Below are 23,776 nucleotides of genomic sequence, written 5' to 3' on the forward strand. Positions count from 1 at the left end.
ATTTTAGTTTATTTATAATTATTAGTATTATTTTTTTTTTATTTTTTGCATCCTCTGTCTCAGAGATGTTCATAAACTCACCGGTGCTGTCCTGGGCTCGTTTTGGCTTCGATGACCTGTGAGTGGAGCTGGATCTAGAAAACGTAGACATGCTGGATCCACGGCACCGGTGTGGAAGTCCTTGTGTGTCGGCAAAACCTTTAAAGGTCCAGAGGGGGAGCAGCAACTATCTGGTGTCGTTACTATAGTAACGTTTGTCCTCGTGCGGCTGACAGTACAGTAAACACTATTTCATTAATTTATGGGTTATTGTAGACTTTTGTTGCAAACCTGGCAACGCAATGCGAGAATATAAATTACATAATAATGCAGATACTTCTCGTTAATACTTCCTAAGTATAAAGACAAATGTCTTCTACTTATGTATTTGGTTCTGGCGCCTTTTAAATGGCACAGGAAATATACGTCATGTGTGCACATATGTTTTCTTTCAACAAAAAGTATTGGGTGTTTTTATGTTTATACTATGATTAAAACACGATTAAAAAACGTTCTTCGCAGGATTTTCTAAAGTACAAGATTGATGTTTTGCTCTTTGTGCTGAAATGTGTTTAGGAAAGGGCCAGTTTATTTTTTGTTTTGTCTTTTTTTAGCTGTAAAAATGTGTACGTACTGAAACGCGCGTGCGTAATTCGCTCCAAGTCACGCTTCATCCTTAATTATCTGGCGCGTGGTGCCGCATTGGTCCTGATGGCGCTCCAGGCTGAAGACAAGAGCGCGTCAAGTGCGTCTGGACTTGAGAGCAGCTGAGCCGACAGAAGCAGGAGAGATGAGCGGAGCACAGAACAGCAAGCAGGATGTTCTCTGTTCTTGATTATGGATTTCATTTGTTGCCGTAATTTTCAGATTTTTACGAGCACAACTCTAATTTTGTCATTGCTGGTGAAAGATGGTAAGTAATTGAACCCTTTATTACTGCCCTCCAAGTTGAGCTTTTTTGTTTTTAGATTTAATACTATATTTTAGTGTTTTTTCAATCTTGTGAATAGAAACTTCAGTTAGTTTAGGTACAGAAAAACTTCCATGTAAAATGTGCAAATGTCTCCTTAAACCTTTAATAACACAATGTTTATTGATTTTTTAAACTAATAGTGTTTTTACCTTTGATGAAATGAAAAATGTCCCAATGTGATACCATCCTTTTGCTTTTGTTGTACCCACTTGACTTGCATTTTGACCAGTTCATGCTTGGAATTTTAAATACATTACTAAGTGGTGTCATCATAGCTTCTATTAATTTATACACATTCTTCAAGGAGTGAAACTAATGATGACTGAAAAGGAAACTGTCAATGGGGGGGGGGGGGGGGGGGCAGTATAGTGAACCATGAAAAGGCTGAGAAAACTGCTGGGGTTTGTAAAAGAAGGGGTCATAAAGAGCACAACAACAGGCCTTCTTATCTCAGCTGAAACAAGCAAACAGACATGTCTGACCAGGATCCTGCACCAGAGCATAGAAGAAGTCAGGTGCTCTGCATGAGCCATTGGAGCCGCTTTAGATAGGACCAAACAAAGACCTGGAGAATCATTTGCACATGAAGGAGCCTGATGCAGGAGGGGATGGGAGCTTTAATCCTGACAGGGAAATACTAAAGTAGCAAAGAAGGGTGATTCAAAATACATATTGTTGGATCCTGCAGTGTGAGTTTTCATCCAGTTTGTGATTAATAATCCCTGTCATGAACACCTCCCCTAAACCCCTAGATCTTTGTTATTTTCATGCAGCCTGATGGGAAATTTGACTGACCTCCTCCAACGACAGATAATTGGGGCCTGAGATGCAGAAGATGGAGTGTAATTATGCTGACTATGCCTCCATAGCCTCTCAACCTGATTGCACCCTTAGAGAATGATTGTTTATTGCAAAATCAGACTCTTGGTTTTTAACCTTTTTGTACTTACTATGGAAAACACACTTTCATTCTTGAATTCAATATTCATGTACGCCTTCCAAGCCTCTTAGAAGTGTGGAGCAGTCTAAATGTCATCTAACCGAAGCAACACTCTAACTGATTTGAAGCCTCCTCCTGTCATCAAGCCTCCTTGTTCTTCCTTATTTCAGGCATTTTGAGGATCAATGTCTCCAAGCTGATTTCTTTCCATCTGCCTGGAATACAAAATCAATTGAATGGCGGCGTTTTTAATTACTATTTTGTTTAATAAATCCCAACAGGTCATCCAACTTTCATGTATAACAAATGACAAAATAATGCAAACAAATTCTGAAACAGGCCCAGATTGTTCATGATTTTGTTTTACATTTTTCTCATGATGGAGGACATATGTGAAGAAGATATGCTTAAAAATGCGTTTTCTAAGTATTTCTTCATTCAAATTGTTGTGATTCAGGAACGGATGCAGAAAAGCCATTTGAAAAAGCCTCTAACTGTAATGTATGTGCTACAGTCGGCAGGTCACAAGATTCCTGCTAGGCTCCATTCCGATACATCCACTTGCAGACAAATAGATTCATGCATGTTGTTGTCTGAGCTGGCATCTGGCTCAAAACTGTACAGCTGGATAGCAATTGCTTGCCCTTTTTGTTGCGCTGGTAATGTTAGGTTGGGCTTGTGAGGGACAGTAAGCTAGCATTAGTAAACAAAGGGATTATAGGAAGTCAGGGTAGGCTTACTCCATGCAAGTAGTCCCACCAGCAACTCAGAGGTGAATTTCCAATGAACTCCTGCCACTCTGCAGAAACTATGTCCTAGAAAACAACACAGGTCTTTTTGATTTTAGCTAAAAACAGCTTAATTATAATCAAAAGACTACGGGGATTGCAGTAAATAAAAAGATGATCAAAGTGGGACTTCAAGGCAATATGCCCCCTGCCCAGGTGCCCTCAATGTCAAAGGGCCAAGCATGGTTACTAAAACAATGTGGAGGATGCACACACTGTTATAAAACACCACGAGCTCGACTTACTAAACGCTTGTATGTTCAAAATGTGTGCAAACTTGACAGCGCGCTCAAAATGAAGTCGCTCCATTTTTCTTTATTCTTCTTCTTCTCCCAGTAATTGCTCCAGTCTTTGTGTTTTATGGAACTTCTCCTCCGCTTGAACCTTAAAGCTCATCATCAGTAAAGATAAGGGCTGGTCAGCTGTTAAGCATCTGCTGCAAGCCATTTTCACCCATATAAATGTGACTCTAATTTTAGTCTTAAGTAATGTCATCAAACCACTGTCTCCTAATTTTTCCCCACTAAGGATCTGGTACAAAGAAATTCAACTCATTCACAGCATTGGTCAATACATCCTGACAACTTCTGCTGTAGTTGAAAGGAGAAATGCAATTTGTTGACATGCACAGAGGCAGTGCTTTATGACAGGGTTGTTAAGAAGATGGTGTGGTTAGATACCAACTATTGAAACTTAGCAAAAACCATCACATTTTATTATGGGTCTCTCAAATCCTTAAAAAAATAAAAAGGATTAAATTGTAATAATTTCCTATGGAAACTGGCCTTTTTAAAGTGGGTTTAAAAAAAAAAACAACGGAAATGTCTTTTTCATATTTGTCAATGTAAAAATCTCAAAGGAAGTATTTGGCATGACAGCAGGGCAAATGCTCAGAGACTGTCATCTAGGAGTGAGCCTGAGGGCAGTTCCAGCCTGAGGGCTCATTCCAACCTCACGATCTGACCCCCTCCAGATTATATCACATCTACAAATATGAGATAAATTAATCAAAATGTGTTTTTATGTGTGCCCAGGTGCATCTCCAGAGACATTACCTCCAGTTGTGGACCATTGCTCTCCAAACCCATGTCAAAACCAGGCCATATGCAGAAGCCGTGCAGATGGCCACTCTTGTTATTGTGTGCCAGGTTTCCAGGGTGCAAACTGCCAGATAGATGTCAACGAGTGTGTTTCGCAGCCCTGCAGGAACGCAGGAACCTGCGTGGACAAAGTTGGAAGATTTTCGTGTCTGTGTCCTCCTGGATTTACTGGTGAGTGAGGTTTTATGAAGAAACAGTGTTTAAAAAAACTCATGTTCAAATTTAAGGAGTCATTGTAAAATGATTTTTGAATATTTCTTTATTCAAATCGTGAATCAGGACTAGACGAAAATTCACTTGGAAAAAGCTTGTAGGAGTGAATTCAAAGTTACTATTGCAAGACACAAACTCTGTTCTACTCTACCCTGATGCATCCCCTTGAAAAGTAGATCCATGTACGTCTTCTTTTTCCCTCATCTGAGCTGTCATCTGCCTCAAAACTCTGCGGCTGGATAGCTTAAATATTGCTCGCCATTTTTGTTGCAGTGGTAATGACAGGTTGGGGTTGTGAGGGGCTGTTAGCTAGCAGGAGAGCATGTAAACAAAGGGACTATGGGAATTAGGGTCGGGCTTACCTCACACCAACAGTCCCACCCACAACTCAGAGGTAAATTTCTAAAGAATTCTCTACTGCTGCTCTGCAGAAGCTATGTCCTAGAAAATGACAGTTTTTTTATTTTTATTTTGGCCAAATACAGCATAATCATAATTAAAAGTCAACTGAGAACGTTTTAAAATCGATCAAAAAAAGATCAGAGCAGGAATAAAAAAAATTTTAAACAATGTTCCTCTTACGTTTTTGGAGAGTGCAGAGTATCTATCACAACACAACATTTTGAAGGACAAACAGCTGCAGAGAAAAGCTTCAGTGTTGAAAAAGATCAATCCTGATCATGATCACAGCTAGTGCACAAAAAAGCTTTTTCCTTTTCCACCTTATGCCCTCATGGGCTTTTGACATCTGTACTGCTTTGATCCTTACAGGCACCACTTGTGAGGTTCAGATTGACGGTTGTCATTCATTGCCATGTCGCCATGGTGGCCGTTGCCACAACAGTGCTGGGGGCTTCATGTGCACCTGTCTTCCTGGTTTCCAAGGACGCCAGTGTGAAATCAACATAGATGAGTGCCAGGAGCAGCCGTGCCAAAATGGGGCTCAGTGTTTAGACGGGGTGAATGAGTGAGTAGCCCGGCCCAGTCTCTACAAAATAAAGCACAGGGGAAAAGGAAAAGAAAAATAGTTAAATTGCACTGTGTATATTTTCTCCCCAAAAACTGAATTTATTTACAAATGTAACCCTAAAAAAATCTTTTTGAGGAGAAATAACAGCAGTTTGGTTTTGGATTAAAGAATTTAGAAAAGTGCTATTTAAGATCAAAAACCTTGCTCTTTCAGGTACAGGTGTGACTGCTCATACACAGCCTTTACTGGTCCACACTGTGAGATACCACGACTGCCCTGCTCCCTTCAACCCTGCTTTAACAGCGCCACCTGTAAGGACAACCAGGGTAACTACACCTGTGAATGCCTGCCTGGTAAGTGATGTGATTTTTTTCAAAGCAAAATATCATAACAAACTTTAGACCTTTCAGTCATATTTAGAATCAAATTTTTCATTTGAGGATTTGAAGGGCAGCACTGTGAGATAGACATCCCAGAGTGCAGCAGCAGTCCTTGCATGCACGGTGGCAGATGCATTGAGAGGTCATGGCAGGCACTATACGGCAGCGAGCCTCTGTTACCGCAACACTTTGACCAGCGTCAAGCTGCAGGGTATATCTGTAGCTGCCCTCCTGGAATGACAGGTAACTCATTAAAAAAAAAGGACACATTGATACAGAACATCTCTTACAGAACAGCAAAACAATAGCATTTCAGAGTGTTAATCTAAATAAAGGTGCTTTTGTAATATAGAAAAAAGCAAGCATGTGGTCAGTTGTAACATTTGATCATAATAAATATAGCAGTGCTATCAACTGGCTATGTATGTCTAACAAGCAAGAGCTTAAATCAGCACCTTGGACAGTGGTCATAAGTTGTTCCTTAAAAGGGAATTTTTAACTTAATTGGAAAACTCACTACAATTTAAATGAGAGCTGAGAGCAAGGTAACTTTAAATGAAAATAAGGATAATGTGCAGAAGAAAAACTATGAGCAACCTAGAGATATAATGTGGAAATATTTAACCTTTATCCTTTTTTGTAATAAAGTTGTATGGTTTATTATGAATTAAGTCATTATGGCTTTTATCAGTTCATAGAACACAATGACCTTTCCATTTATTAGTCAAAACAATGTAAATCAGCTTCTGTGGGTTTTTTCTACATAAATTCCTTTACTTAAAGGATTTTGCAACCAATACAATGCAAACATATACAAATATTTCTGATTTTCTAGGGAAATAGATGTTGTAGAAACATCAAACCTCTCCTCATTTGTAAAATGTTTAAATTCTATTTACCCAAACACATATTCCAGCCGTTTAGGCGGGTGTGAGCTGTCACCTGCTGAGAATTGTGTTCTAAAAATCGACTCTCCGCCGTTTGCAGTGGCACTGACTCAGTAAGGTGGCTAAATAGCATTAGCTTAATCCCTGGGATCTGGCTTTGCTGGTCTCCTGACTGGAGCTGTTCAGCCTTATGTCCTCTGTAGAAGTACACAATGAGAGCGCCCTGGCTTGGACGGCCACGACAAACAAACTAATATGGTGCAGTCAGAGATGTTTGGGGTGATTCTGGGGGCACAAACAGCAGCATGATGTGGACACCTGCACCATGGACTTTGTGGATTTTGTTGCTTGGAACAGGTAACACATTTTGTTTTGTGTAAACAGATTTAGTCACGTTGTTACATAACAGGCCTTCTTTATTTTCTGTTAACTCTACTCTCTGACAACAGAAACACCAATTCTTTAAATCAGATTTTAAAGTTGAAATATTTTCGCTAGTTAGATTTTACAACTCAAAGATTATGAATGGTGTGAAATGTGAATGAACATTAAAAACAATGTTACATAATTTGACGTTCTGATATAATGATCTCTGTTAAAAATAAATAAAAGAGTTAAAATATATTTGTAGTTACTTATATTTACTAGAATGACTATTTTGAAAAGCAAAATAAGACAAAACTAATACTAAAAAGGTGTTTGAGAGCTTTAATGTTTTGGAATTTCTGCTGAAAATATACATTTTCTTGTGCTGACAGGTTCCTTCTGCCAGGAGGAGATAAACCGCTGTGAGCCCAACCCCTGCCAGAATGGGGGGAGATGTGAGACCCATGAAGAAAGCTACATATGTCACTGCCTCCATCAAAGTGACGGAGGCAGCCTGTATGGAGGTGTGGACTGCAACGTGCAGTTAGTGGGATGTGAGGGCCACGAATGCCAGAACCAAGGCTCCTGCTCGCCTTTCCTGCTGGGTGGGACTCACGGGTACACATGCTCCTGTGCACCTGGGTTCACCGGGCCTCTTTGTAAGACCCCCACCACCTTTTCCTTTGAGCGCAGTGGTTACTTGCTCTTGCAAAATCCCCTGGTGGATGCAGAAGTTGCCTGCAACATCACCCTGAGCTTCAAGACTGTTTTGCTGCGAGCGCTGTTGTTCCAGAGAAACACTGGGGGGCTGCTGTTGAGCTTGGAGCTGGACGCAGGACTGCTGCAGCTTACTCTGAGGAAGGAAGCTTCGGCGGGGGCTGAAGCAGAAAACCAAAGCCAAGTTTTGGAGCTCCCGCAAAACGTCACAGATGGAGAATGGCACACTGTTAAGGCTGTGCTCATGAACTGGGTACTCAGCCTTGAGCTCGATGATGCTGGGATCTGTGGGAGCCAGTTGTGCTACAAAGTGGTCACAGTTGAAAGCACCCTGGTGGGGCTTGTGGCATCTCCTCAGAACACTTTTATTGGAGGAACAGCTGAGGACCCGAATGGCCCCAGTGGGCCTTCCACATCTCCCGCATTTATTGGATGCATGCGGGATGTGTTTGTGGACTGGCAGCTCGTTGTTCCCGAGGAATGGTTGAGTGACTCCGCAGTTAATGTGTTTCCAGGATGCAGCCACAGGGACCGCTGCCAGGAAGTGCCGTGCCAAAACAGAGGGAAGTGTGTGAACCTGTGGCAGAGCTACCAATGTCAGTGTCCAAGGCCTCACGAGGGGCACGACTGCGAGGAGGGTATGTCTATAAACGCAGAGGATCCAACGAAATCCGTACAGTTTCGCATTACATTTGATAATTCATTAAACTTGATCAAAGCTTCAAGCCAAGCCAGGTATAAAAGGGGCCCTGCAGACATTTCAAATGAGTAATTAGATAACATTTTCAGCTGCTAATCTGTATGTACAAAAAGGCAAAGATTAAGTCAGTCAAAAGCCACAGTGAAGACTCAGCCGCAGAGATCCTCTTATCTGACGTTCTGGATTAAGGATGTGAGGGATTCTATTTTTGAAATAATCAGATCATGTGAAGAAATCTTTCACTGACAAACAGCAGCTGCAACAAGTCACTTCTAGTCCTAAGGTTTTAATCAGGACCAGTATTTGCAATTATTTTCTATGCATGAACATTCAAATGAAACACAATTCCAACACCATAATGAATGCAATTTAGAAAAGGTATTATACGACATTAGCACCTTTGCTCAAGTTTGTTTTTGCTGTGTGGTTTCCCTGTCTAGTAAAGACGACCAGCCCTCAGCGGAAAATGCTGACAGCAGACAGAGAGAATTCAGTTCATGAGGGCTGGAGGCTCCTGCAGTTTCCTGTTCCTGGTCTTTAGAACAGATCAGCATATGTGGCACACATGAAATTCTACAGGAAAGAAATATTCTACTGACAGCACAAAAAAAGGATAATATATGAAGGTGATGTTTTGTGCCTTTTGAAAAACCTTATTAGAGTTTACAAATCTAAGCTTGACTATATTTTTATGTCTGAATCCGTCTTTTACTTGCGACAAGTGAAGAAAAATAAAACGTTGCTTCTTGTTTTTGCAGAGCATGTGCCCGCTCGCTTTGGGAACGAGGACTCTCACAGTTACGCAGCGTTCACCATCACTGATGATCTGGGTCAGAACTTCTCCCTCTCGCTGTTCGTGCGCACAAGGAAGCACAATGGACTCTTGCTGGCGTTGACCAACAGCAGCATCCAGTACCTGCATCTGTGGCTTGAGGACGGCAGGGTCACAGTGAAGCTCCATAACTCCAAGGGCCTAAAGGCAGAGGCTGCTCTTCACGACGGAGAAGTTCACTTTGTGAATGTGGAGGTGGAGGAGAATCGGATGACGTTGTTTGTAGCGGGTGAGAAACAGGGAGAGGTGGAAGTAAGCACTGTCAGTGCCAAGGCCGGAGATGCTGCATATGTGGGAGGCTTGCCGGAGAGGACAACCACTCCACTGTTTGGTGGATATTTTAAAGGCTGTGTGCAGGATTTAAGAATCAATGACAGGAGGCTGCAGTTCTTTGGACTCAGCGCCTCAGTGAGATCCTATCCTCTGGAGCTCATGGAGAACGTGACTGCTGGTTGCTCTGGAGACAACACCTGCAGTGTGAGTCAAGACGCTGCTGATATGAATAATGTATGGAAGTGCGAAATATCCAGTCAAAAGAAACATTTTTAAAATGAAAATGAATCAGAAACATTTACATCAATTCTGTGCACTTTTAAGTTAAGCCTTGTTTTGTTTGACTTCTCAGAGAAATCCATGTCTTAATGGTGGGATGTGCTTCTCCATGTGGGACGACTTCACCTGCACCTGCCCGCCCGGCACAACAGGGCGGCACTGCGAGATCGTGAAGTGGTGCGAGCTGTCACCTTGCCCCGCAGATGCAGAGTGCAGGATGCTCCAAAAGGGATATGAATGTAGGTCACCCCCAGATTGAGGCAGTCGCACGCTGAGATGTTTTCAGGTCAAATTTCAAATGAAAGGAAAGCTATTTAAGCCAGTTACAAAACCAGTTAGTTGTGAAGTAAGAAAAAGATTTCTTCTTAGTGATTTTAGTTAAGACTTCAGTCCCTAATCTTACAGTAAATATATCTTACCTAACCTTTCATGTAATAAACCCATTATGTCCCTGATTGGCTCCTGCTTGTATGGTACCAGATTTTTGTTTACATAACCCCCTCAAGCTTCCCTCAGACTATCTGATCTGGAAAGTAAGGTTAGGATGAGGTCAGTTTAGTCTATTTTTAAAATCCTGAATCTCTCATTTGTTCTATTAGAACTATTTAGCCTAACTACGGTTTCCATTTCTGCCAACCTATTCAACCCCATGCAACTGAACAGTTTTTTTTTCAAATTAAAGCTGTTTTTTATTGTGAAGTGAGCCATAAATGTGGAGGAAATTCAGAAGTTTATTGTTTGCAGCTCAAAACATGTTAGATGGTGTCTGACCAACTTTCACAAAAGTTTTACAATAAAAATATATTCAATAGTGCATTTTCCAAATCAACAAATTAGTTGAACAATTAAATACATGTATGTAAATATTTGGGATATTCATACATTTTTTAATTTCCATTGTTTATTTATTTTTTATTGCTTTTAAGAAATGTATTCAATTGTGTATATTCTGAATTGTATTTTCCAGGCAAAAAAGTGCAGATGTTGGTGATTCATAATGTTTTTATGGTTTTATAGGTTACACCAATGCAACCTTCCTGAATAACAGCACTGTGTTGTCATACCGGGGAAATGGCCACATCTCCCGCAACCTGACCAGCCTGTCCTTCAACCTGCGCACGCGGAAGCGTAATGCTGCCATCCTGCACGCAGAGAAGAACTCGTCCTTCATCATGGTCTCTATCCAGGATAGCATCCTCGTCATGGAGCTTCAAAGCACCTATGCAGGTGACGGCGAGGTAGAGAAGGAGCACGAGGGGGAGGAGAGTCTGTCGGTTGTCAGTTTGAGCAGCAGGAGGAGTGTAAGTGATGGGGAGTGGCACACCGTCCATTTGTTTATGACGGCACCGTGGGAGCAGTCGTCCCGCTGGACATTGGTGCTGGATGAAGAAATAGATGAGGCTAGTTTCTCCAGGAGCCGTGGCGGCAACTTGAACTTCATCAGACAGGAAGTGGACATCTTCCTGGGGGGCTTGGCCCCTGATACCGGCTGGTCCCTAGCTGGTTGTCTGAACACCGTGGAGGTGGGCGGCATCGCCTTGCCTTATTTCAGCTCCTACAATGTTAACCTGCCGCGCCTGCAGGAGGAACAGTTTATCCAAACGTCGGCGCACCGTCCCTTGGTGGGTTGCCGTGGAGCCTCCGTGTGCGAACCCAACCCATGCCTGAACAACGGCGAGTGTCAGGACCTCTTCAACACTTACAACTGCAGCTGCGCAGGAGGATGGGTTGGAAGACGCTGTGACGTCTTTATTGACACTTGTGCTTCAAATCCCTGCATCCATGGCAACTGCAGCGTCAACGGCATGACCTATGAGTGCACCTGCGAGCTCGGTTACACAGGTGTGAACTGTGAAGTGGAGACTGACATGTGCGAAAACCACCTGTGTGCCCACGGAGGTACCTGTCTGCACGGCCCAGAAAGATACGCCTGCCTCTGCCCTGAGAACTACACCGGTTCCTTCTGCAAGTAAGTGATCAGCCTTTTGAATGAAAGCATGAGAACGTTTAAATAATCACAGAAATCACAAGTGTTTTTAATGCTACAAAAATGTCTCTATTTTTTCTATGGAATGAGCAGAAAGAGCAAACACAAATAAAAGTGGCTGCAACACACGGCCTTCATTGTAAATGTCTCCACATCTCTGCCTCTGTTCAGCGTTTCAACCTCTGTTGCATGGAGGGTTTTAGAAGCTGTTGCTATTCTAGTGTCAGCCAGAAAAGGCCTCAGTCTGCTGTGGCGTCTCACTACTGAGGCTCTCTGCCTCAGCGCTGGTTTCTCCCTGTCATCTGCTGTTTGCCTCTGAGAACCAGCAGGGGAACGCCTCCAACCATTTATCCTGTAAACACACAGCCTCTTGCATTTTGCCTCTTTTGCACATGGTAAACCTTTTGCAAGCGTCTCACACAAACAAGGCACGAGTCAAGCGATCTCCTTTTACCGGGAACTTCCATCAAGCTGACTTGTCTTTGTCTCCCTCTCTTGTTTTCTGTGTCTTTCTTCTCGCTCTCACCATCTTTTTCTCTCTGTTGCCTTTGCAGTGAACGCGTTGAAGAAGTTCCATGGTACATCGTTGTCAAAAATGTGTGAGTTTTTTGGTTTCCCAAGTGTTCCCAGGTGTTTGCTTCCTGTTAGATATTCGTCTCTCAATTGTCATGTAGGAATCCTCCCGTTCTTTTGTACAACCGAGTGCAACAAAATGCCAAGAAAAGCAAATATTAACACGTCTTTTGACGATGTTTGTTGTGAAACCAGCATAGCACCTTTTCAGATGAGTGACAGCTGTGGTTCGGAATGACTTCCATCCACTAAAATTGTGCACTTTTAAAAATAAGAGTGTATTTTTACAAAAACTAACATAGAAAGTTTCTAACAAACAAAGCTGCCATTCCCTGTGCAACTAAAGACTATCAGCTTGCCTCCTTATTCTTGCACATGACTTAACATCCTGCTGTTGTTGGTCAGAGGTCATTAATCATATTATCGTGGTCGCCTCCTAAGCCTCTTCGTCCCTGCAGCAGGAGATTGAACAAAGTAGTCCCCGTTTAGTTAATTCTCCTGCTTCCGGAAGAAAAAAAAGTTAGCCATGAAGAAATACCTAATTCAGTTGAAAAAGGATGTTTTTGTGCTCTTATCCATGTGATGGTTCTCCAACAGACGGCCCAAGCTGCCCGTGTCTGTGTGTGGCGATGACACCAGAAATTACACTTGCTTCAACGGAGGCAACTGTACTGACCGGGAGCTCTCCTGCGACTGTCTACCGGGCTTCATCGGCCATCGGTAAAAAGAAAATGAACATCACTGTTGTTTAATAAAAATGAGCAAAACAATGTGAAAGAAATAAAATCACACTCAAAAAGCACACTTGTGAAGAAAGTTTTAACAGACAAAGGCACAAATGAATTTGACTTCTAGACATGGAAATATTTTTAGCTTGTTATAGGGGGGAAAATGTATCACTTTCAAAGCCCATTTCCACAAACGTTATCTAAACTGCAGTACAAACACGTTTTTCCCTTTTGGCTGCTGCCTTTTTCTGGGGGTTGCCACAGCAAATCACCTCACAATTCACACGTGTTCTTTAACTAGAGTTTCTCAGCGGTTGGCATTGACCATTAACTGTATGTGAGAGTTGCGACACGTGATAATGGTAGAGGTGTGGCTGCCAGTTCGCGCCTATCACCGGGATCAGTCATGTACATTCATGCTGGTAGGCAGTAGCGTTAAGGGTCTTGCCCAAGGGCAAGGACTGGGTGGTGTTAACTGCTCAATCAATTGCTTGTTCATTCCGCCAGGGAATCAAACCCTGGTTTCCTGCATGTCAGTCCTTCACCTTACCTACCAGCTCCAACCAAATTAAGTCAATTCAGTTGCCATTTTTTTGCGCTACAAATGCCAATGATTGGTCCAAGTCGATCTAAGTCATCGTTGCTATGGCAACTACACTGGAAAATCAGGAGAGAGCCCACCAACGCCACCAACTGAGCGGGCTCAGGAGAATCTGTCAAACGTTTGGACGGTCAAATGTGGGACCACATATTTTTACTGAAGCATCTGATTGGCCAGTTTAACACATTAATAACTTGCATTACAGAAAACAATATATAAAAGAGTTAAGATCAGAACATGTTAAAAAAGTTAGCAGAGCAAGAATGGTTATTCTGACAAAACAATACAATGACTGAGTATTAGCTGTTTATTTCTCAATAGAAGTCTATGGAATTTTGGCTTTTTAGAACCGGTGGGTACTTTCTACTTGGAACGCTAGGGAGTAGGGGTCACTCAGACCAGTTTTCATTTACGGTCAATGGTCTTAACCAAACCTTTGCACCTACCTGGACTTGCGAGCGCCTCGCCTGTGATTGGTTGCAACAATCACAGCACCCAGGGTTTCCCATTCAAAAACAATCCTGCGCGACTCGGCTCAGCTTGCAAGATCACGTGTCTGTGTGCAAAATGAACCTGTTGATTACATAAACTCTTTATTTTAGAGGAATCTTTGCAAAGGAAATCTGCTTAACAGTCTTATTATTTTTTTTAAAATTAGGAGTATGAAACATCATCCTTAAAACCAACTCTGCCTATAATCCTTTAGGAATGAAGTTCTACTCACAAATTCTTGCAGCTAAGCGGTTTGTGGGTTTGGTAGCCAATTTTGCTCCTCACAGTGAACATTTTCTGGTAGGCAAGCATCTAACATCTCTGTGAGGGAGAAGACATGCTGTCTTCAGGTGTGCTAAATTAGACCTGACTAAAATAACCATCGACTTCCAACCCAAAAGTGCAAATAAAAGAAAAAAAATCAGTGATTCTGCATCAGTTTTATCAACCTTTTCCAAGTTTATCTATTTTTATTATTGGTGGGCAAAAATGCATTTTTTAACTGGGATGTTACAAAACACTTGACTTTCCTTTCGTTTAAATTTCTTGAATGCTCGTCTCATTTGTCCTATAAATCTTTGCCTCCTTTTTGTGTTTCTTGACTTTGACAAGTTATTGAAATGGAAACACTTTTTCAGGGAAAAATAGCTCACAAATGTTGTGTGAATTGTGAAGCAATGGAGCGGTCACTTCTATCTCCCTGTGACGGCTTTGTGCTTTTGTGTCTGCAGGTGCGAGCAGGAGGTGGATGAGTGCAATTCTAACCCCTGCATGAACGGAGGCTACTGCCGCAACCTCATCAACAAGTTTGTGTGTGTGTGCGACATGAGCTTCGCTGGAGACATGTGCCAGACGGATGTAAGCGACATTTACTTTTATGTAGCTGTGCTACTGTGGCAGAACCTCTTCCAGCTGCTGTCGTACCTCATCCTCAGGCTGGACGATGAGCCTGAGGTGGACTGGGGAGCAAATGACTGACTGTGTGTTTGTGTGTGTTTGGGATTTTGGATTTAGAGCAGGAATTGGAGGTTTAACTGCTCATTTTACTTCAGGTTTGGTCAATCTCTCATGTCAGCAGCCTGCATTTCCCTTAAAAAAGTACAAGAACAGCTGTTTGCAACAAAAACACAAGAAATTGGGGATTTCTGTGGTTATAGGTCCAGTTAGAGAGCAGTCTGTGCCTTAAATGAAACCTTTTTCTAATCGGAAGCACTTTATCTAAGAGGTATTATATTAACAAGTAAAAAGACAGGTGTTGCACACATTGCACTAGAGAAAAGCCAGTTACTGTTGAAGATTGTATAAACCAACATTTAATTTCACAATCTCAATCTGTCCACGCAGTAGTCTGGAAATCAAAAGTGTTGCATTCATTTTTTTGAGTTTTTCATTACTTTTTGTTTAGGCATTATTTATTTTGTGTATCATGGCACTTCTGCTTTTCATCCTGCATTTAACTATAAAAAAACAACCAACCCCCCCCCCCCCCCCCCCCCCCCCCCAAAAAAAGGGACAACCTTTTATTAATTTTTTTACACCTGCAACATTCCAAAATTACGAACCCGTAAGGGCTTCCTTAAATATTGGTAGAGGAACATTTACACAATTAAACTGAAAGTTTAACACTTTTAAATCTGTTAGTTAAATAATATTAAAGTATTTGAGGTTTATACCTCCTCAGGGAGATGTTTTTTGGAGCTGGGGAAAGTTATGAAATCAGGTTTATTTATAAAGTGATCCACTGACTGCATATGGATGAAATGTGAATTTTGAAACAGAGTGTAGCCACAAAAGCACCTAGAGGCACCTAGATGTCTTACTCTTTTTTGAAGTGCGTTCAGAGCAGTGCAGAGACTGACTTCTGTGTTGTTTTGTACCAAAGAAGAAAGTTCTCTCTAAATCCTCCTGCCTGAGCCAAAGATATTTTTAGCCTAAACTCTAACAGGCTCTGCTTGAACAGTACCGCTCGTGGTTCTCCTCTGGTCAACACTGAACCCCTGCACTTCAACAGTATGGCTATATTGACAGGCTCCATGTTTGTTTTTGTTTGTCTTTCATTCTGAGTGTAACCTCCTGTTTGATTTTCTTCGTCATATCTTTGAGTCAAGTGTGTTCTGTCTCTTTGTCTCTGTCAAATAAAAACGAATCAGCCTTGATTTGTTGTCTGTCCTCATTGAATGTCTCTCACTTCACTCTTTTCTGCCCTAATTACTCTTTAACTTATGTCCTGTCAGCATTTATTTCAAATATGGTTCCAGATTGGGCACGGCTCTTCTAAACCAGAGTCAGGTGAATCCTATGACAGCGCACTTAAACGCCTAATCTGCTTTAATAAGACGGAAATCCCAGAATAGCCCAGGTTCACAAACACAAGCATGCACACACATCTCTCAGATGAAATCCGATTTTGAAAATCTGAGTGTTGTTCCTTTACTTTTGAGTTTTTAGGTTAGCTTCTATTCTACATTTTTTAAAGTTGGATCCCATTTTTCTGTGTGTGTCCTGCACATTTCCAGGCAAAGGTAGCCTTAGCGACGAGGAAACCGGGGATGGAAATGGGAAGCAGTTTCTCTGTGCTGGCACTGATGTGGCCATCCTTTGAGAGTGGGAGAAGCGAGAAGCGAGGAAGACTTGTGCTTTGCCAGCAAAAAAAAGGAAAAAAAAACAGCATCTGGTACTGAAATGCAGTTTCAGCAGAGAGCTGGTGGCATTCACAGAAGTTCAGACTGCTTCACAGAAACGTATGAGGGCAGCTTATCTGGCAGGCACACACACAGAGCAGGTTGATAGTGCTGACAGCAGGGAAGCATCGCTGCAGTCTCTGCGTGTCGCTGCTCTGCAGAGGCTTCAGGGCGGCCTGGCTGTGTACCTCAGAGACTGGTTAGTTAGACATCTCTGTGTCTGTGTGTGGCAGTCAGTGACTGATGGCAGGTCCTGGCTGCAGGCTGCTCCGGCTCGCTTGTGTCACACTCCCTCTGACAGCCTGTGCTGCTCTGACAGGTAAGCACTTTCCAAGAGTCAACAAAGAAGTTGTAGCGAGGGAGAGAAACTCTAATGTCTACAGCATCACGCGTGAGTTCTTTTCCGCCCCAGGATACGGATGGTTGTGTTTTAAATTAGAATTATGTTGATTGCTCAGTGTGAAGTTTGCTGACTTTTGAGATTATTTTTGTGTAAGCTGACAAGTGCACAAAGCTTCAGTCACAAAGAGGCTGTTCTGCTGTGAGCTGATGTGTTGTGTTGTTGTAGCAGCTGCTCAGGGAGTCACACCTATCACACCAACGGTAACCACAAACGTAAGTGCTGCCCTGTTTTCTGCTGCTGGTTAACGAAAGTTAGCAATCACTCAGCTGCCACTGTTGGAAGCTTTGATTCTGCTTGACTGATTGATTGGTGACGGGGTTGTGGGTGGTTCTGCGCAGGATGCTGTGGCGGTGGAGGTGCTTGTATGTGTGTGTGGATCAAAAGGCTGTAAGTAAACTATGAATGCTGGGTACGAATCAGACACTTGACGTAAAAAGCTGCTCCGTTTCATGCCTTAGAGGAGCAGTGCTTGTGTTTGTGGGGGTTTTGATAGTGAGAATGTGTTTGTTGAGCGCGTTCTGATGGGATCATCCGGCGGCATCTTGGCTGTGTGTGTGTTTGTGTGTGATCCTTCACAGATGGAGCGTGCTCCAGACAGCTCGCGGGTGGCTGCGGTGCTGGCACCGTGTTTGGTTGGCTTGGCGATAGTGGCGATTCTGGGGCTGGCACTGACTGCGGCCAAACTGCGAGAGAGGCAGCATACGGAGGGAGCTTTCAGGCCACGGCAGCTCCAGGCTGAGCTGGGAAACACATCCATCAGCACTTTGGCAGAGCGCGTGGAGCGCCTGGTGTAACTTTAAGCAGTCAGGAGAAGTGTGTGTGTGAGAAGAAAAGCTGTGATCTTTTTTGACTTCAGCTTTCTTTGTAATTTTCCATGAATCACATGTGATCCCTCTGGCTTTTTCCTTCCAGCTGTCCTTAGAGGGTTTGACCTCTGACCTCTTGCTGCCCATCAGTTTGGTGTCTGTTATCCTGCTGTTGGTTCTCGGCGTGACCTCCGTCGGCTTAATGATGGCGCTAAATCGGCGCGCCACCCACGGCACCTACAGTCCCAGCAGGCAAGAGAAAGACGGGTCCCGGCTGGAGATGTGGAGCATCAGCCAGCCTCCACCCATGGAGAGACTGATTTAAAACACTCTGGATAACAATCTGGGGAAAAGAAAGAACATGAAGGTGAAAGTAGATGGCTCACTTGGGGCAGAACTACGTCTGTTTTCCCTCAGACTCATCGTTTTGTGCAAATGTGAATGTCTCCCTGTGATATTCTGGTTTCGTGTTGCAGCTGTTAGATGTAGGAACCAGAGGGTGCTGAAGGGATAAAAACACAGACACATTTTCATGAAGTTTCAAGTAAAAATCTGTTCTTTTATTTATTTTTTTTACTTAAACCAATACACAGTAATACAGGTGAAATAATTGACATCGCTTTTTAATTCATGTCAGAGACCAAAAAAATCAAAAAGAAGGTTTAGAAAACTGATAATAATCGAAATGATCAACCCTGAAATTGATTTTTACTGCAGATAAGAACCCATAAAAACAACTAATTGAGTTTTGAATCAAGGATTTTGACCTCTTCTTTCTTAGCTTGTTCGAGTGCAAATGAGCCTTTAACCTCAACCAAGCAGCTCTTAAATGAACACCAATTCATTATAAAAAATATCTTTTTAACCTAGATTATCTTATAGGATTTTAACATAAAGAACATATAGATTTTGATGGATGTCTGTAAATTTAAGTTTTTTTCTTCTTCAATATACTGCATTTCCCTAATTATGGTGCCATTCTCCAGCCAGCAAGTTCCAAGGTTAAAAAATAATTTAATTTAGAAGTGGAGTTTAGCAAATCAAAATGTGTTTGCAGAAGAGACGGATATTATTTTAAGTGCATACAGTCATGGGGAAAAATTAGGACACCCATTGAAAGCCTGTATATTTTCCCACATGTTTGGATACATACACATTTAATATTACTTGGAACATCACTGAGTGAGATAAGTCGACAGAACAATTTTTAAGCTTTCTACGAAATGTAGTTTCAAAAGATTGTATTTTCTGTTTAAGTTTAGACACTTATGGCACATTTAACCTTAATGCTATCTTAAATGACCCCACCCTTACAATGACGTGTTCTCCCTACCATGACAAAGGTGGATAAAGGTGGAAAGACTTCATGTAATCCATGGACACCAGTGAAGATCACAAATCATTGAAGAAAAAAGGTTCAGACCACTGTCTAGTGGGTCTAGATGACCCAACTCCCAATGTTAAAGTGCCTAGGATAGCACAAGGGTTAAGGGATTGATAGATGCCACACAAAAAAAGTGTCTCAATAACGCAATTTTAGCCAAAGGGGCAAAAATAGCTAATATGAGGCAGGAGGTCCAAACTTTGACCTCCATTAAAATAGTTAAATAGTTAATAGTTATATTAAAATTTGTGTTCAGATCTGTTTTTTCTGAGTAGAATAATAGTAATGTTTTAGTTCAATTTCATTAAATCAGTTTCTTTTTTTTTTTTTAGAAACTTTGTAAAATATGATTGGACATTGATGTATGAACGTTTTTTTTTAAAGACAGAGCTGATTATTTAAGCAGGGTGTCCTAATTTCTCCACGTGGCTGCTGCCAGGAATAGTTGCTGGTTTTGAGTTGTTTTTTTTCATATTTAAGACGGATTAGAAAATTTCAAGCCAAATAAAAGGTATTGCATGTTATTTAATTTGTATGTATATAGTTGGGATGTAGTTGTACTAAGTGGGGACATTTTTATTTTGTACAAAATAAATGTTAAAGTTTTCTGCTATCTGTGAAACTCTGCGAGGGATGGACTCCATACTGAGAAACGACACAGATCCTGCTTTTTGGTGAAACACGCTGGTGGCGGGGATGGTGGCGGCGTCTTGGATTTGCGTCGCCTGTTAACAGCGACATGACAAATCGTAAAAAACAAACTGGCACAAGACCTTGCAACAAAATACCCTAAACTGGTTTTGTAAAAAAATGTTCTTTTAAAAACAATCTAAAAATATATGTTGAATTTACAAAAGTATAAATGTTATATTCTTGTGAAAGCATTGCTGTTGAAAAATAACATTTTGAACTTTTTAGTTTACCGGTATACTAAAAATATATTGTGGCGAAATAAAAACCAACAAAAAGTCCAGGGTGCATGAAACAGTATCATTTATTTTCAGTTCACAGTGCGTACATTTGTGCAGTTGTAGCAGGTTACTCATGGAAATGACACGTCTAGATTGACCTCTGCAGCTGAGACTTGTGTTCCATTATATAAAAAAGAACATGCAAGTTTGCGCTCAATCAGAAAAAAAGGCAAAGAAATGGTACATTATGATTAAAACACCCGAATTAAAGAGGTATTGGGGTAGAACAAGCTTTAGACAGTACCATGAGCTCGGCCTCCCTGCAGTGATGGTCATCTATCACGTCACTTAAAATTAGAACTTCAGTTAAAAACCTTACAGACAAACAGCCCCCCCCCCTCACACACACACACACATGTACAGTGGTAACAAAAACAGCAGAAATGCCAGGCAGAAAGAGAATTGCACATGACTACACGTCAAATTCCACCAGTCCATGTTAAATACTGGAACGAATATCGTCACAAGTAAAACAGCAAAAGCATAGAGTACAGTAAAACATGCAGAAAGGACTGAACTCGCTGCACTCAAGAATGGCTACATTAGACATTTATTAATGTTCTCTTTCCAAAAATAAAATCTTGAACATTTTTATTTTAAGCGCCAAATTTTGTGTCCATGTGTCAGCAACATACATCATTTCATAATTATATATATGTAAAATAGACTCCAGAAAAAAATACACATCAAAATCAGTTGAAAATAAATTTTCATCAATAACAAAAAGAAGCAAAACTCCTCTGAGATTTTTTTGTTGTATACATTTAGGTCAGAGTGAGCAAATAAAGAACAAAAAACACCAATCAGAGTATAATTAAAGAAAGTAGGTCATTTACATCAAGAACCCAGAGACGGCTGAAGGTCTTCTCTTCATTCCAGCAGGACTGGAAAACTAAATCTCCAGCTAAAGAAAAACTCAAGGTTTGCTGAAAACAAAAAGAAAGGTTGTTCTGAGGTGAGATTCTGTGGTTGAAGTTCACGCCTGTCCCGTTCAGCGCCTCCCGCTGTGATGTCTGAGAACTTCTCTACCTTGTTGTCGACTCTTTAAGGCACACCACACTTATAGACAGACTTTGGCTCACACATTTTTAATTTAACACAAAAATACGTTTTACTAGTAGAACTGTGAACTATATTTCAATCATTTAACTCTTTTCGAATGGGAAATCTTTGCATAGTACACAGGTTAGGTAAAGTGTTTACAGTGAAGGAGGCCTTGCTACATTTTTTTTTATTTTTTTGGACTCACTAAGGGCCGATTCTCATCTGAAGAAGCACACCGCAATCATTAATGCAGAGCAGCACTAAAAAGTGGAGAAATGGCTGCAATTAAAATGCTGCACTGACGGGCGTCTGGCATAAATCATTAAGAAGAGCCAACCATAAACGCAGTAACCTCGACACAGGCCCCACCACCGTCCTTTTGGGTGACGCGGGGAAAAAAAACACGAGAAGTTACAATCTTTGGAAGCCTTTTCCCCACGGGAGAATCTGCCGTGTGAGACCCTCGGACCCTCAACGCACCACAGCCATCTAGCTGAGGAAAAAAACAGTATATTGCTTTGTTACAGTACAATCATCAACAACTCCACTGCATTACAGTGTTGCTCCAACCTGGGAGGACAGACTCTGCTTTTCCAAAAGAAACAGAAAGGCAAAAAGGTGGAAAAAAATAAAAATTGAGACAGAAGCAAGCAGAAAGAATGTATGCAATAAACTCAGTTCTTCCTGTTCAATGTACCTATTCATATTTCACATAAATCCTTTCTTCTTCTTTATGCTAAACTTCAGAAACTTTTTTAAAACCACTAATTTCTTAAGCTCTGAAGTTGCATGGGTAAGACAAAAGAAGTGAGAGCATCCTGAGATATCTGGGATTTTAAAGTAGAGAAAACAGCAGCTCCAAAGATAAGAATCCCTATGAAAACAGCAGAAAAATCAAACACAGGAAGCAGAAAAGTACTCACTGCTTTAATTGGATCGATGTGATTCAAATGTACCTGCTGCATCTATGGATTAAGATACCGGAGTACCGAAACCAATCACATGTCCGTGTAAGGCTTAGTGATTGAAGGTGTTACTGTATTGAGGGCAATTATTTCCAAAGGCTTGTGTGCACTTTTTGCATAAAAAAAAATCCTCTGTTGCTTTTTGATCCTATGCGTTTAGTACCAGGTATTAATAGACGAGTACCTTCACCAAATCCTTAAGTGCAAAGTTCTAATGCAAAATAGTCAAAACAGCGCAAGTAAAAGAACAAAAAGAACCGTTTTCCCTTATTGATCCTCACAAAGTTTCCTTTTCCATCTTCCTTTAGGCTGCAGTGTTCACATGATTACAGATACTCAAAGAGAGGACATTCCTGAAGTGAAAGCACACTGCAAAAGTCACCATTTTATAAAGAATTATTTTGTAATTGAAGTTGTTGGGTTGTGGCTTTAAGATGTTTTTTTTAATGGGGGTTTGGAGCATCATAACTGCACAAATGAGCAACAGAGCCTTTAGTGAGTGCAGAAATATTTCGATCTGCACTCGTTTCTGTGCTCCAACTCACTACAAATGTGCTGGAAAGGTTTATGTAATATTACAAACACAAGAGAAAAGTTCTTGAAAAATATACAAAATTATCTAAATTTTCAGAAAACTTCGAGGGATCATCAATGGAGAATCCTGCAGTGTACCGCTTCACCTCCTTCTGTTCCCCATCTAGATTTTTTTTCTTTTTTACTAAAATCTGCTTTGAATTTTTCCTCCTTTTTGAAAGTCCAGATGAACCATTTGGAGTCAGAGTTTTCTCTGGAACAGGACTGTTAGATGAACTCCTGGATGCTCCTCAGGACTCATTGGTGGCTTTGCTCTGGACCTGCTGGCTGCTGCTGCTGTGGACTTGTGAGAGCTGGACTGAGCCGAGGCAACACATGGACTCAATCTCCTCCAGGAGGCCCGCATCCTGCCCCATATCCATCCCAGTGCCTTTGTTCTGACCCAAACACATCCCCAGCCCCAGAAGCCCCTCCTTGGACGCCTCTTTCTCCCAGGGAACCGGCATGCCTGCTCTGCTGTTTATCGAGGGGCTCACGTTTCTGTCGTACTGACCCGTGCTCCCCTGTCTCTGCAGGGACTTCTCTTGGTAGTTCTTTACCGTCCCTTTGGACAGAACTCTCCTCCTCAGGATGCCTGTGGGTCCAGCCTGGTTCTGAGAGGTCTCTGTGGTGTTCTGAGGTTCAGAGGTAGTCCGCAACCTCCCTTCTGGTGACTGGGAACCGCTTTTGGGAGACTTAGGTGCTGCAAAACTGTAATTGTGAGAAACAGCAGGTGACGTTGACATGGGTGTAACTCTGTGGGATAGTGAAGGCGAGTAGGAGAAGCGGTCCCCGGGCTTTCGCCCTGTAAGTGGAAGGTGAGTACCCTTGCGGGTTTTGGGGGACGAGGCCTGACGGGGGACATCAGCGTGCTGAGCCATGGTTGTAGCTGTGATGCTGGGGGCTGCAGGAGCTGCTGGGATGTTCCTAGGCACCTTCAAGCTGCTCTTGTTGGGTTGCCTCCTCGGGGATGGTGGAAGGTGTTTACCATGGACAGCGCTGTCATCCTGGCCCATGTTCCACCCTCCTGGATCCTCTCCAGCATCACTTTCTCCTGCGGGGCTGGACTCACTGCAAGGTTTGGGCTTTGTCTAGGAAAGAAGAAGGATTC

At 42.0% G+C, this 23,776-nt stretch overlaps 2 protein-coding genes across 4 annotated transcripts in view; one reads left to right on the forward strand and one right to left on the reverse strand.

Moving 5' to 3' along the window:
* Positions 1-576: 576 nt before the first annotated feature.
* On the forward strand, positions 577-19,112 carry crb1 (crumbs 1, cell polarity complex component). 2 transcript variants are annotated; one of them, XM_011474041.3, is made up of 13 exons: positions 577-952; positions 3,775-4,011; positions 4,825-5,020; positions 5,237-5,376; positions 5,464-5,646; positions 7,049-8,011; positions 8,832-9,382; positions 9,531-9,696; positions 10,475-11,426; positions 11,999-12,043; positions 12,615-12,737; positions 14,570-14,696; positions 17,835-19,112. In XM_011474041.3, the coding sequence occupies exons 1-13, from the start codon at positions 877-879 to the stop codon at positions 18,051-18,053; spliced, it is 3,978 nt and encodes a 1,325-aa protein (XP_011472343.1). In that variant the 5' UTR covers positions 577-876; the 3' UTR covers positions 18,054-19,112. The 2 variants fall into 2 exon arrangements, with proteins under 2 accessions (XP_011472343.1, XP_020558060.1); XM_020702401.2 differs by lacking the exons at positions 577-952; positions 3,775-4,011; positions 4,825-5,020; positions 5,237-5,376; positions 5,464-5,646 and adding an exon at positions 6,296-6,647.
* A 969-nt stretch (positions 19,113-20,081) lies between these two features.
* The window catches only part of dennd1b (DENN domain containing 1B), a 106,020-nt gene continuing 102,325 nt past the window's right edge, over positions 20,082-23,776 (reverse strand). For both annotated transcript variants that reach the window (XM_011474042.3, XM_011474043.3), the window contains one exon: positions 20,082-23,756. In XM_011474042.3, coding sequence (XP_011472344.1) covers positions 22,917-23,756 — 840 coding nt within the window. In that variant the 3' untranslated portion in view covers positions 20,082-22,916. The remainder of the gene's footprint in view (positions 23,757-23,776) is intronic.

This window comes from Oryzias latipes, chromosome 4 (assembly GCF_002234675.1).
Source record: "Oryzias latipes chromosome 4, ASM223467v1".
NCBI lineage: Eukaryota > Metazoa > Chordata > Actinopteri > Beloniformes > Adrianichthyidae > Oryzias > Oryzias latipes.

What these genes read in the sequence shown, in the direction of transcription:
- crb1 (XM_011474041.3), top strand. Translation starts at nt 877, where the DNA reads ATGGATTTCATTTGTTGCCGTAATTTTCAGATTTTTACGAGCACAACT. An exon ending in TGTTTAGACGGGGTGAATGA is followed by an intron (nt 5,021 to 5,236) that starts GTGAGTAGCCCG and finishes TTGCTCTTTCAG; the next exon opens with GTACAGGTGTGACTGCTCAT. An exon ending in CCGGGCTTCATCGGCCATCG is followed by an intron (nt 12,738 to 14,569) that starts GTAAAAAGAAAA and finishes TTGTGTCTGCAG; the next exon opens with GTGCGAGCAGGAGGTGGATG.